At 59.3% G+C, this 11,610-nt stretch overlaps 2 protein-coding genes across 2 annotated transcripts in view; both read right to left on the bottom strand.

Moving 5' to 3' along the window:
- VOLCADRAFT_76643 (uncharacterized protein) lies at window positions 1-6,297 on the bottom strand. Its single transcript, XM_002955226.1, has 12 exons — window positions 6,195-6,297; window positions 5,996-6,082; window positions 5,768-5,852; window positions 5,007-5,096; window positions 4,579-4,685; window positions 4,009-4,096; window positions 3,490-3,576; window positions 3,139-3,245; window positions 2,583-2,828; window positions 2,012-2,179; window positions 1,458-1,589; window positions 1-1,191 (listed from the first exon to the last, which is right to left on the bottom strand). Exons 1-12 carry the CDS (start codon window positions 6,252-6,254, stop codon window positions 982-984), a joined length of 1,467 nt encoding a protein of 488 aa, XP_002955272.1. The 5' UTR covers window positions 6,255-6,297; the 3' UTR covers window positions 1-981.
- A 994-nt stretch (window positions 6,298-7,291) lies between these two features.
- VOLCADRAFT_106739 (uncharacterized protein) overlaps window positions 7,292-11,610 on the bottom strand; it is a gene marked incomplete at both ends in the record, with an annotated part of 6,214 nt that continues 1,895 nt past the window's right edge. Inside the window, 8 exons of the mRNA XM_002955225.1 lie at window positions 7,292-7,431; window positions 7,940-8,069; window positions 8,246-8,369; window positions 8,730-9,437; window positions 9,680-9,862; window positions 10,398-10,427; window positions 10,548-10,706; window positions 11,043-11,198. Coding sequence (XP_002955271.1) covers window positions 7,293-7,431; window positions 7,940-8,069; window positions 8,246-8,369; window positions 8,730-9,437; window positions 9,680-9,862; window positions 10,398-10,427; window positions 10,548-10,706; window positions 11,043-11,198 — 1,629 coding nt within the window. The remainder of the gene's footprint in view (window positions 7,432-7,939; window positions 8,070-8,245; window positions 8,370-8,729; window positions 9,438-9,679; window positions 9,863-10,397; window positions 10,428-10,547; window positions 10,707-11,042; window positions 11,199-11,610) is intronic.

Genomic DNA, 11,610 nt, shown 5'->3' with positions numbered 1-11,610 from the left:
CCACCATCCACTTTACACTTACATAGTTCTGACGTCCGAACGTATACATGCCGCAACAATGCAGAGACGTCAGACATCATGTGCAAGCAAGATCGCCACCTTCACAACGCCACCACCACCATCACACGGTGGTGACACGGAGTGTCATATTCCTCCCGTAGCTCCCATGCGATGACGTGAGGGACTTGGACTGGGGATGCGGACTTCGCTGAACACGTACAAAATTCTCAAAATTCAGTGTGTCGAAAGCAACTTGCCGGTTTTTCGACCGTCCTTGCTTGCATGTTACTCATGTAAATGTTCACCCGTCTTTCGCCGATGTGGTGTCATGTTCACATAGACCTTATACAAATCACCCTTAAACAGTCCCCCTGCACCGCACCACTGGCGAAGGGCGGTCGTCGCCAACATTTCTCAATGAAAACTGAAAACTGCGGATCCTGTTGTGCATGTGCGTTTCAAGACATCCCACAGGCCGTCCCTCAGCCACATGTGCAAGCCATCCCTGCACTGCAAAGAACCACCTCTGCCACAGCGCCACCTTTTATACGGGGCGGCGGGCGCAACCCCCGCAGTAACCACGTGAGCATCGCCGCCAACACACGATTGAACATCCCGCCCGCCGGGTCCTCTGAGGCCGCTGCTCCCATGCGACCACATGATCGGTCCTTCTCGCCGCCACTCTTGGCCGCGTTCCCGCCCATGGGCCGCCTCTTAACCCCCCACGGACCGCTTTCTAGGTATAGAATACACCACGTACGAGTAAGACGCTGACTTGAACGGCGAAAAGCCAATTGGCGCACTAACGGCTTCACGCTGCCTAACCCACCTCCCTCTCTCTCAAACACACACACACACACATATATACGCGTAACCGCGAGCAGGAGGGGCCTGTGGGCACCCCTCATGCCCCTCTCCTCCCGCTAAGGGGAGAGTGCTTCGGCGGTCGTTCCGCGCCCTCACTCTCCACCAGCCGCCACCTCAGCCGCAGTGGCCCTGCCCGTCCTGCAGCGAACCCATGCGCACACCCGCACCAGCCAGCCGCGCTGCCGCCGCCCCCAGCGCCGTCGCATCCGTTGGAGCGCCCCGCACCGCCAGCGCCTCCGCCGCCGCCGCCAAAATGGACTTTTCAATCTTGGTGAGGCGGGCAGCCACCTTTTGGCGCGGAGTGGACGAAGGGTCGTTGATAATCTGTGCGGGCGGCCGGTAAGCGGCGCGGGCGATGGCGGAGTTAGTACAGGATGGGGCCAGGGGGGGGGAACCCACGGGGGGGGCACAACTGCGTAGGCAGCAGGGGGCCCTAGGGGGGCCTCAGCCCCAGCACCAACTGGGCAAGGTGGGAAGGAAGAGGGGCAGGTCTTATCACTCGTAAGGCGCGAAAAATCGCCGTACGCTCCCTGTACGTACAACGACGCAGTCCCTTTTCCCACCTCCCAACCCTCTTGGCCTTCTCGCACCTCAAGGTCGCGCCAAAGTGGGTGCGCGTACGCCGCCGTACGACGCTGTACGTACGCCATAAGGGCCGCCAGCGCCGCCGCCTCCAGTTCCCGGTCGTGCCCCGCGGTATCAGAAAAGGACACGGACGCCACCTGCGGGCGTTACGAAGGCAAGTACGACACCGATCTCAGTACGACATCCTATCTTCGATAATTTCCCTCGAATACCCCTTCCTGCTCCCCTTCTCACCTCCGGGGTTCCAACACCCTTCCCCTCCCCCTGACCACCCCTCCTCCCTCCCTCCATCCCCCCTTCCCTCCCTCCATCCCCCCTTCCCTCCCTCCATCCCCCTTTCCCTCCCTCCATCCCCCCTTCCCTCCCTCCATCCCCCCTTCCCTCCCTCCATCCCCCCTTCCCTCCCTACATCCCCCCTTCCCTCCCTACATCCCCCCTTCCCTCCCTACATCCCCCCTTCCCTCCCTACATCCCCCCTTCCCTCCCTACATCCCCCCTTCCCTCCCTCCATCCCCCCTTCCCTCCCTCCATCCCTGCCTCGCCTCGAGGAATCCCTCACCTGCTCTGGGGTGGTGGCGAGCGCGAGCATCATGTACGGCAGCAGTTGCGGTGGCAACGGCCGAGCCACGGAGACGTCGAAGCTCTGCTGCGTGGCCAACCCGGCCTCACTGAGTACGGCCCTCTTGGCGGGGAAGAGCGGGTCCGAGGTGGGCAATGTGAAGGTGAACTGCGGGGCGGGGCGGGGCGGGGCGGGGTGCGCGGCAGGCCGCGGATGGTGGTTGGGAGTCGAGGGGGGTGGGCGAGGTGAAGGGCTGTAGTGCGAATGAAGTCCTAACCCTAATCGTCGTGTGTTGTACGTTGTGTACCAACAACCCCATTTGAAACCTTCTTGTTCGCACAAAGAGAAGTTCAGCAGAGATTCAGCACAATATATATCCGGAACGATGTAATTTTTCTCACAACGACACCCACACACACCTTCACCCACACACGGCTCAGACCTAGGCGTGGTAAACCCAAAGCAAAACCTTGACCGTCTATTTCAAAGTCTTTCCAATCCTCTTCCTCCCCCCCCCCAAAAATGTGCGGGTAGCTATCCGGGCACCAAAACAACCCAGATACCAACAAACACGTGCCTGCAGCTTGTCGAACGGATTGTGCTCGTCCACAACACCGTAGTTGAGCAGCAGGCGGGAATTCGGTTGCGGACCACACCATGCGGCAACAGGTCGTCCCGCCTCCACTGGCCCCGAAACCACTAGCCGTACGGATCGGCTGTCCTCGTCGTACGTCATCATGTTTTTGGAAGTGGAGCTGTACGCCATCAGCGGGGGCCCCAGCGGCACGAGAGCAAAGCGCTTGGCGATGGGCACACCCTGGGTCGAGGGCAGGTGACGTGGCGCGACGGCGTCATGCAAGAGCGGAGGAGGGAGGGGAGAGGAGTGATCCCGGGGAAAGGTGTGTGTGTGTGTGTTTTAGTGTTAGCCTAAGGTGTTCACAGCCGGGGGTGTGAAACCCACGTGGGGGAGGCGAGTAAGGGGAGAGGAAGGGAGAGAGGGGGAGGGGGGGTATGTGCCGTAGAAATGAGTAGTGGAAGAGTGAGGGTGTGTGTGCAGCGCGATGCAGCAGTACGTGTGCTGTACGGGGTCCGAACCTCAAGTAAAAGTCGTACATTAAAAGCCGTACCTGCAAGTGTACGATGGACGCCTGTACGACAGCAAAGGCTTGTTGGAAGAGCTCAAAGGAGAATGTCTCCGTGGGCAGGTCAAAGGGATATTTGTTGAACAGAGACCCTGGAGAGAAGGGGGGGGCCAGGGGGGGGTAAGGAGGAATCCCTAAACTGTAGATGGAGGATCAGGGCTTGATTGGCCGCACAAACACAATCTCCAGAAAGGAAACCTTCAGAGGAATCACGCGCAACATCTAAAAGCCATGCAGGACTGCGTCCCTCCCGCAAATCGCATTGACACATTACTTCCCCTCCGCACGCACATCCCTGGACTCTCCCCCCCCACACACACCTCCCCGCCCCCTCACCAGCCATGAACCAGACCGTGTCAAGCGCCTCGTACTCTTTCCGTATTCCCGCCTGACGCTGCCGTACAGCAGGAAGGAGCGGGGAACCTGCAACAAACACCCCCCAGGACATCGCCACCTCAGGTGAGACCCCATTGTTAACAGGCAGCGTCAACAGGTCGGAGGTGTTGCTGCTGCTGCTGCTGCTGCCGCTACTGCTGGTTTGCGGGCGTCTCAGTCCGAGCACTAAAACCTGACATCCCGACCTATGTAGAAGAGCCCCCTCCCCTCCCTTCCCCCCACCCCACCCCACCCCCGGGAAGCTCATCCAACGGCTCCCCAAAACCCCGTAGCGTTCTCCACACGTCGTGCTTCGCCACTTCCTCACAGCCCTCCCGCCCCCCCGCTACCCTCATCCCCCCCCGTGCCGCCCACATGCCCCTCCACAAACACCTCCCGCAGTTTCCATTCCTCATCCCCACTCACATATCGCCCATATTGTCCCCAACTTTCCTCGCCCCCGCCCCCACACTTCCGCACCCTTCAGTAGCGAGTCCAGTTCCTGGTCCCCCCACAGCAGCGGCGACTCAGCCGCCTGCGGACCACGAGCCTGCTGCTTGTCCAGCTCCTGACGAGCACAGCAGGGTAGGAAGGAGGGGCAGGGGAAGAAGAGGTGGCTGCCATCGTTATAACCCTCACCTGATCCTATCGTGCTAATCCGCGGGATGTTCTTCCGCATGCCAGGGATTAACACCCCCCAATTCGTGACGTGACGTGTAACCGAAAGTTAAAAACAGCCCCTAGGTAGGTAAGCATTGTTTACAAGTCCTGTCCATGAAGTTTGTTGCAAAGGCCATTACCATAGGGGTGTAATAGCTCCGATATCTCTCTATGTCGGTATGTAAGTCGTTTCTGTGTCTGTGAATATAACGAACGACTCCCCCCACCGCACACACACACACACACACTCAAACCAGGATATTGCAGCCGAGGCCTGTCCCGCCCCAAGATTCCCTGTTTCGGCGAAAGGAGGGTAAAAACGGGAAGGAGTCCCCACTAATCCATTCCGATTGGGAAGTCGTCGGCTGCCCCTCCCAACATCCCACGTACCTTGATGTACGGATACCAAAAAGATTTCTTCTTGAGTTTCTTCTCGTACATGAGGTACAGCGCCAGACACGCCAGCTCACTGAGCTTGTCCGTAGTGAGCAACTCGGCTGGGGGGAAAAGCACGGTGAGGTGTATGAGGAGAGTGCGGGGGGGGGCCCCGGGGAGAGGAAATGCGGGAAGTGGGTAGATGGGTAGGTGTGGAAGCGTCCTCCAACAAGCCGCCTTCCGCACCCGTACCGGCGCCTATCGCTGCTTCCTGCTCCCAACGGCGGCGACTGATACCCTCTGAAGGCTTCCCCCTCCCCTCCCCTTCCCCCCCTCCCCCATGCCCGCGTGTACTGGTCCTCAGGTGCGGTCCTCTTCCTCCCGCCCTCCTGGCCCTTTCCTCTTTCCTCCCCTTCCCTTCCCTCATCTCCCCAACATCTCACCAACAAATTCGCTCTCGAAGATGCGGTCCAAGGTCAAGCACAGGCGCTCGGGTACGCTAAGGGCCACCTCCCCCGCAGCCAGAGACCGACCTGCGGGACCAGGCGGGGGGCAGAGGGGACAGCGAGTAATGGCTCTCGGGGTGACAGGGGGCTGATGGGGGGAAGACGAACCACCAACGAGTGAAGGTGCTGATGGGGGGTTGGGAGGGACCTGATGCGAGGGAAGAGACTCCAGAGGGGGAGCGGCTGAGTACGGCTACCTCGACAGCATGGTGTCATCTCCGCAAGGGCCAGTAGTATTCCATACGTGCATATGTGTTGCGACACCAGTCGTGTTGAAATGGTGGTCCGGACGCGTCATTGGGGTATATGTGGGTATTTGGATGTGATGTTGCATATGATGCCCATCGTTGCGTGGGACGGATTTGACTGCACTGCCAAAATCACTGTTTATCATTAGTGATTGAGGCAGTCATCTCGCCAGGCAGGTGTGAGGAGGGGGAAGGGGAGAGACCGAGGGGGAGGAGACGCGTGGGGAAGTGTGTGCGTGCATATACACAGCTGGCATAGGCCAAGTCCATCCATCCACACGAGCGCAACGGGTTGCTAACCATACATCATCAAATGAGAACTATTAAAGGCCGTTTGGTGCATTCAGTTGAAGTCGGGAACGACAAGTCGGGTAGGGTGGGGCTCATGGGGCTTGTTTTGAGTCGTGCACGGCAAAAGCCCTGGTGCCGTATCTTTTGGGGACGACCCACCAGCAACGACGACATCCAGTGGCCGCCCAGCCGACGGCACGTCCATGGTTTTCACCTCCACGGCATCAATTTTGGCGCCATTCTCCTGCGGTTTGAATATTTATAACTAGATTGCAGCGAGCCCTAGATCATGTCGTGCGCTTTCGCACCGGTACCCCATCCACGAGTGAAACGTGACAATATTTATGGCAGGTAGCGATGATTTGTACTAGATGTAAAGCGGCTTACCCTCAGCCAATCGACTAGCTCACTGGCAGTATGAACTGCGGTTGAGCGGGGCGTGCTCAACACGCGACGCCCAGGTTGAGATCTCGCCTGCATCACCAGGACACATTCGATAAGATGCGAGCTGGGTGCAAGGTTCCATCAACGCCGGTGTTCTCCCACAACCCTCTCATTCTTCGGCTGACGGAGCAAAATAACGCACCGGACATCCATATTGTGCTGCACCTCGTAGCGTATGACCATGGGCCCTGAAGGCCGACATTTTCGCCGAAGTGACCGAAGGCCGCTAAGGTAATGGGAAAACCGCAACCGTCAGTTCACCTATCCGTCGTTAGGAAATTGCCCACCTTACTGGGTCGCTCAAATACGACAAGCAAGCAACTTCCGTGAAGATTGGAAAGCCAAGCGCGTCAGGTAATGTTTGGTGTTACCGTACTTTCTGCCCGTACACGGCTATGCTCGCGGTGGCCATTTGATATAATGAACAGCAAGGCGCGGAGGTAATCGTTACCTACGTGCGTATGCAGTCTTATGGCTGGTTCACAGGCGAAGTATAGTTCTCCTAGATTTGATTCCGCACCAACAGAGCCCTGAGGGATTTCCGCATATTCAACCTTAAAATTGCTTTGGATGGCACAGTCACTCGTCATGTTTTTGAGATCGCAACGTTACGAGACCAATAGGTCCTTCTAGCTAACGACGACTAATCCAGCCCCTAGGATCCGGAACCTCCGAACTGACGAAGGAAGTAAGGTTCCGACGATAAATGCTTGATTTGAAGACCTCTGACATTTTCAAGTCCAAACGAACCACTTCTCAGAACCGAAGGGGTCCCGAACTGCCCCTTGTCCTTTCGCAACCGGGTCGCTGCTGCCACCGCTGCAACCCACATGCACACCACAGCCGCACCTCGCCTCCTAGTAGCTCACCCCTCACGTCAAAAAAGGAAAGCAGCAGCATCTTCGTCGGCCATATCCTTGGGGTAAAGCGCCAAGCAGTACAACAGTATATATGCAATACGTTGGTGGCCTATGCAACATCCGAGCAGTTTTCACCGCATCCACAACACATACGGTTGAAAAGTTCGGCACAGGACAGGAACGATGGGGGAGATGTAACAACATGATGTAATACCCCCTAACCCCCGGGGCCCCGCAGACACGTGGCGTGGCGTCGCCGATACCGCTGGAATGTAGAGAGCCGGACTTGGGGTGGGAGGGGGGTAGGCAAATGCGCTTCCCCCATTTGGCCTTGTACGGCACCTTTTCGTACACGCGGGCGTCTACCGCTATGCCGTACTTGGCTTGAGGTACACCTCGCTGGCCTCCGTGATGCCTTCCGGCCGACTGCCTGCCTTCCGCCAACCCGCCTGCTCCGCCAGCTCGTCCATCTTCGCCGCGAACAACGCCGCCTGCTCCTTGTTGAGCTGCAGCACGTGCCTAGCCAGGATGGTTCAGGGGACCTATCAATATGAGGATCGACATCGGAGTCACGGTCTCCTCCTTACATAAATTGTTTCTTATGTTGTTCATAGAAACAAAACAAAAAAGCACAGGAGGGCATATACTAAAATCTGGAACAATGGTACAGTAAACAATGGTACAGTAAAACGGCGCGGGCAGTATAACGACGACTGGGTGCCCCGTATCCCACCATCGTCGCCGCTACCTTCACCAGCAGGTGCTGCAGCAGCAGCAACGGCGGCAGCTCCCCTTATAGGTCTCCAGCTACCACCCGCCTATCCGTCGACATCAACTCCCCCCCACCTGCCACGCAATCCATTAAAGACGTTCTCTTCCAACACACAGGGGTTCCCCTGAACTCTGCACGGTCCCCTTCTTCCTGTCCTCATCCCAAGAGTCGGATTGCCATTTTCCTATTTTTTTATTCCACACCATTCCACATATCCGTTTCATTTCTCTCGCGGCGAGTCCCCCAAATACATACCTAGCGTTCTCCGCCACCAGCACGGCACCGCTGGTCGCTGCCTTGTACAGCCCGTACTCGGCGGCCAGCATGTGGATGTGGCGATGGCCCATGGTCAGTACGGAGAACGCGCCGCCGTACTTAGCGCGGCCTGCAGGACCAAGAATGGCAGTCAAACCCGAGCCATGTTCTCACGTGCATACGTATGTGTCTTTTCGTACAAACTGCATGGGCTCATACACGTTACGAGATTAGGACAACCCCTAGAGGCGGGGGGGCCACTAGGTCACTATCTCCGCACCCATCTCCGCCACCCCACGTCCCTACCTGTAATGGTCTTGGCCAGGTCCCCGGTAACCAGCTGCAATCGGAACCCGGAAAGGACCCGAGCGCGACCTGCGCTGTCCAGTGCCGCCTCCGCCGCCCTCAATGCCGCCTCCTCCTCCGCCATCTGCGCAGCAGGCAGCAGGGGGGAGGAGAGTACACAGCAGGCAGGCAGGCAGCTTAGCTTCGTAGGGAGGCAGACAGGCAGACCGGCAGGCAGCTGGAGATCATAGGGGGGGGGCGGGCAGGCAGCGAGAAAAACAGTCCATCGGACGGCTAGGCGGATGGACAGATCGACGACCCGGGGGGAGGGGGAGGACGCCAGAGGGGAAAAGGGAGGTGTGTGGGGAAGGGCATTGGGAGGGGGTGAGGCTAATAAGATTAGAGCACAGGGAGCATTGCCTACGCGACGCAGGGCTGCGCCTTCACAAAGTAACTTCACACACACGTCGCATATATAGAGCGAGAGGAGAACACAAAGTCGCACCCGCTGCTTGGCTGCGTCCTTGCCAGCCTCAGCCACGCCGTCATTACTGCTACCGATTGCGCCACCCTGGCCAGCTGACAGCGCGGCCCCAGCTGCTGCCGCCGCCGCGGTACTGATATTGCCGTCAGCTGGCGCCGCCGCCGGCTCTGGCTCTAGCCCGGCCGCCGGCACAACAGCCTCGGCCGCGGTGGACGTCGCCGCGGCCATGGCCTGGGCCACCGCCGCCCTTCCCCTTGACGTGTAGCAAGGAATGACGTCCGGCTGTAGCTGATCCTGCTCCGGCTGTAGCTGTTGCGGCGGTTCCTTGTTAAGCTCAGGAGGCTGAGGAGGAGGGGGCGGCGGCGAAGGTGCTGGCGGCGGCGGTGGAGCCGGCGGTGGCGGCGGCAGCGACGACTTGGAGCCGCCGGACGACGTCTTTGCTGCTGTAGCTGACGTTGCTTCTCCATTTCCATCTGTCTGGTTCTGCTGCTCTACCGCGCCCTGTTGCTGCTGGTGGTGGTGGTGGCGGTGTTGCTGCTCCTGTCCCTGTCCCTGCTTCAAGTCCTGGCGCTGCTCTTGTTGTTGTTGTTGTTCATGTTCTTGTTGTTGTTGCTGCTGCCCGGCGAGATCCTCCAGGGAGGTGGGTCCACGAGCTACTTGGGCACGAGGGGCTTCGGAGCCGGAAGCCAGCGCCAGCCGGGTACCCGTACGGAGCTCGTGAAGCAGCGCCTGAAAACCAAATACGGGGCAGGGCCGGGGTGCGGTAAAGAAGACAGGAGGGGGAAGTGAGTCCATAAAAAGGTAAGGACCTCCTAAAACTGACCAACAACCAAAGCACACATACTTACACAGGTACCGATACCACCCCCGACTTCCCCTCCCCCACAATCAAACACACACACATACACACACACGCGTGCACCCAATCCCCCGGCCGCTTCCCTCCTCCCCCGGATGAAACCCCAACCCACCGCCATGTTGTGTTCCGCCACATCTACTGCCGTACGGCTGTACTGCTTATTCGAGATCTTGTAGAAGGACGGTTCCTCCGTCAGTGTCCCGAAGCTGTGATAAGGCCCATTCAGGATATCCGCCCAGAAGCCCCAGGCGGATACGGACCGGCCCACATGCCGGAGGCTGCGGTCCTTGAACTCCTGAAGCCGGGGGCGGAAGGGACAAGGGCGGGGTCGTCCGCGGGAAGGTGGGCGAACTCGGGTTTGTTGATCATCTCGCATTGTCGGCGAGATCACATTGTTGGCGGACCGCATACGATATTGCGAATGATATTGCAAGGTAGTGGGTAGGTAGTGGAGGCGAAGGGGAGGCCGGCGGCTACACAGAACACAGCACGGTGGCCACCGCCTGGACTGACCAGCCTCTCCTCACGCAACAGGGCGGACTGGGGGAGAGCCTCCCCAACCTCAGGCAGGGCGGCTAAGAGGACCCCCCCTACGGGCACATCCCGGCTATCAGCCCCCTCCTCCACGGCCGACGCGAACCCCCAACCACCTCGCTCTCCTCGGCCGGTACGCCCTGAGCCCTTCCAAGGACAGATCGGCCACATCCCAACCCATCACTTGCCTATCTCATCCCAATCCACACCATCCCAGCCAGGTATGCCCGAGAATTACCTCCCCAGCACCACAAACACGGCACCATAAATACGTACGCACACACATACACACGCACCGTCTTTCCGTTGGGGCTGAGCAACAGTCCCTGGCCAGTGCCAGGCCCGGTCAGTGCAACGTTCACACACGCGCACACACGCACACGCACACGCACACACAAGATTTCTGGCCTGCGCTCCTGTGCCTTATCCAGGGCCCCATGGCTCACCCGCGTCTTGCCGTACGCCGTACTTAACAGCGAGCGGTTGGGTTGGTTGTAGTGGGAGTCTCGCAGCTCGTACGCCACTCCGTGCATCCGCCAGTGGCGGAAGTGGTGGAAGTGGATGATGGAGCCATTGGCCGGGTCCTGGCCGGGGGTGCCGGCGGCCTGAGAGGAGCAAAGGGGACATGGGGGGAAGTGGGTTGTGAGCTGAAGGGTGCGTGCGCGGTGTGTGTGTATGTGTGTGTGGCGGGGGGAAAGAGGGGAAATGGGAGGGGCAAGGGATTTCCCTCTCCTAAGACACACACACACACATACACACACACACACACGCGCGCACCATGGAGAAGGACATATGATGCCCTCCACTTCCTCTGCAGCCCGCTCCGATAACGCGTGTGCGCTTCTGGCGCCTTTCTTTCCATCCCCCAAACTCCGCAGACCAATTTCCCCCCCCTTTCACCCGCCTTCCCCTGGAGCTCACATACATACACATACACACACCTGCAGCCGCATGTGGTAATCCCAGTCCACAAGGTTACGACGAAAGTCGTACCGGTCGCCGTACCACTTCCGCGCACGAGCATCCCAGGCTTTGACCATGTCGTACGCCACTGCCGTACGCCACTTCTGCAGTGCGTCCACCAGCTGGTCTTTCTCCTGCGGCGGTTTGGCGGTATGTATATATCCTAGCGGGTTCAGGAGGGTCCAAACCCCCGAGACCCCCCGCTAGGAGGTACATGCCGCTAGGGGGCGGTAATGGGCAGCGCGCAAAGGCTGCATGCACCCCATGAACCCCAGGTCAGACCTCCGGTCCTACCTTCCATGACCATCGTAGCTCAAACCCCCCAGACCGCCCCCAACAAGCTAGGAGGGGCCCACTCAAGGCCCCTCATGGAGCTCACACACCACCCGCTAGGAGGTGTGGACGGCCGGGCCGGCGGACAGCACAGAGCGCACAGAGCACACAGAGCAGATATGTACAGGCGACACACCGTCAGTCAGTCAGCTCCCGGCCGTTTGCCCCCCCATGTGGGTTCTCCCCCCCTCCCCCCCTCCCTCTCTCCCTCCC

The sequence above is a fragment of the Volvox carteri genome (assembly GCF_000143455.1).
Source record: "Volvox carteri f. nagariensis unplaced genomic scaffold VOLCAscaffold_50, whole genome shotgun sequence".
NCBI classification, from domain to species: domain Eukaryota; kingdom Viridiplantae; phylum Chlorophyta; class Chlorophyceae; order Chlamydomonadales; family Volvocaceae; genus Volvox; species Volvox carteri.
This window is presented reverse-complemented; position numbering and strand designations above follow the sequence as displayed.

Coding starts and splice junctions, on each gene's coding strand:
- VOLCADRAFT_76643 (XM_002955226.1), bottom strand. CDS start 6,254: ATGTCGGCCTTCAGGGCCCATGGTCATACGCTACGAGGTGCAGCACAA. Junction 2,829..3,138: donor CGTCCATCGTACACTTGCAG/GTACGGCTTTTA, acceptor CCCTCGACCCAG/GGTGTGCCCATCGCCAAGCG. Junction 1,590..2,011: donor TCGCCACCACCCCAGAGCAG/GTGAGGGATTCC, acceptor TAACGCCCGCAG/GTGGCGTCCGTGTCCTTTTC.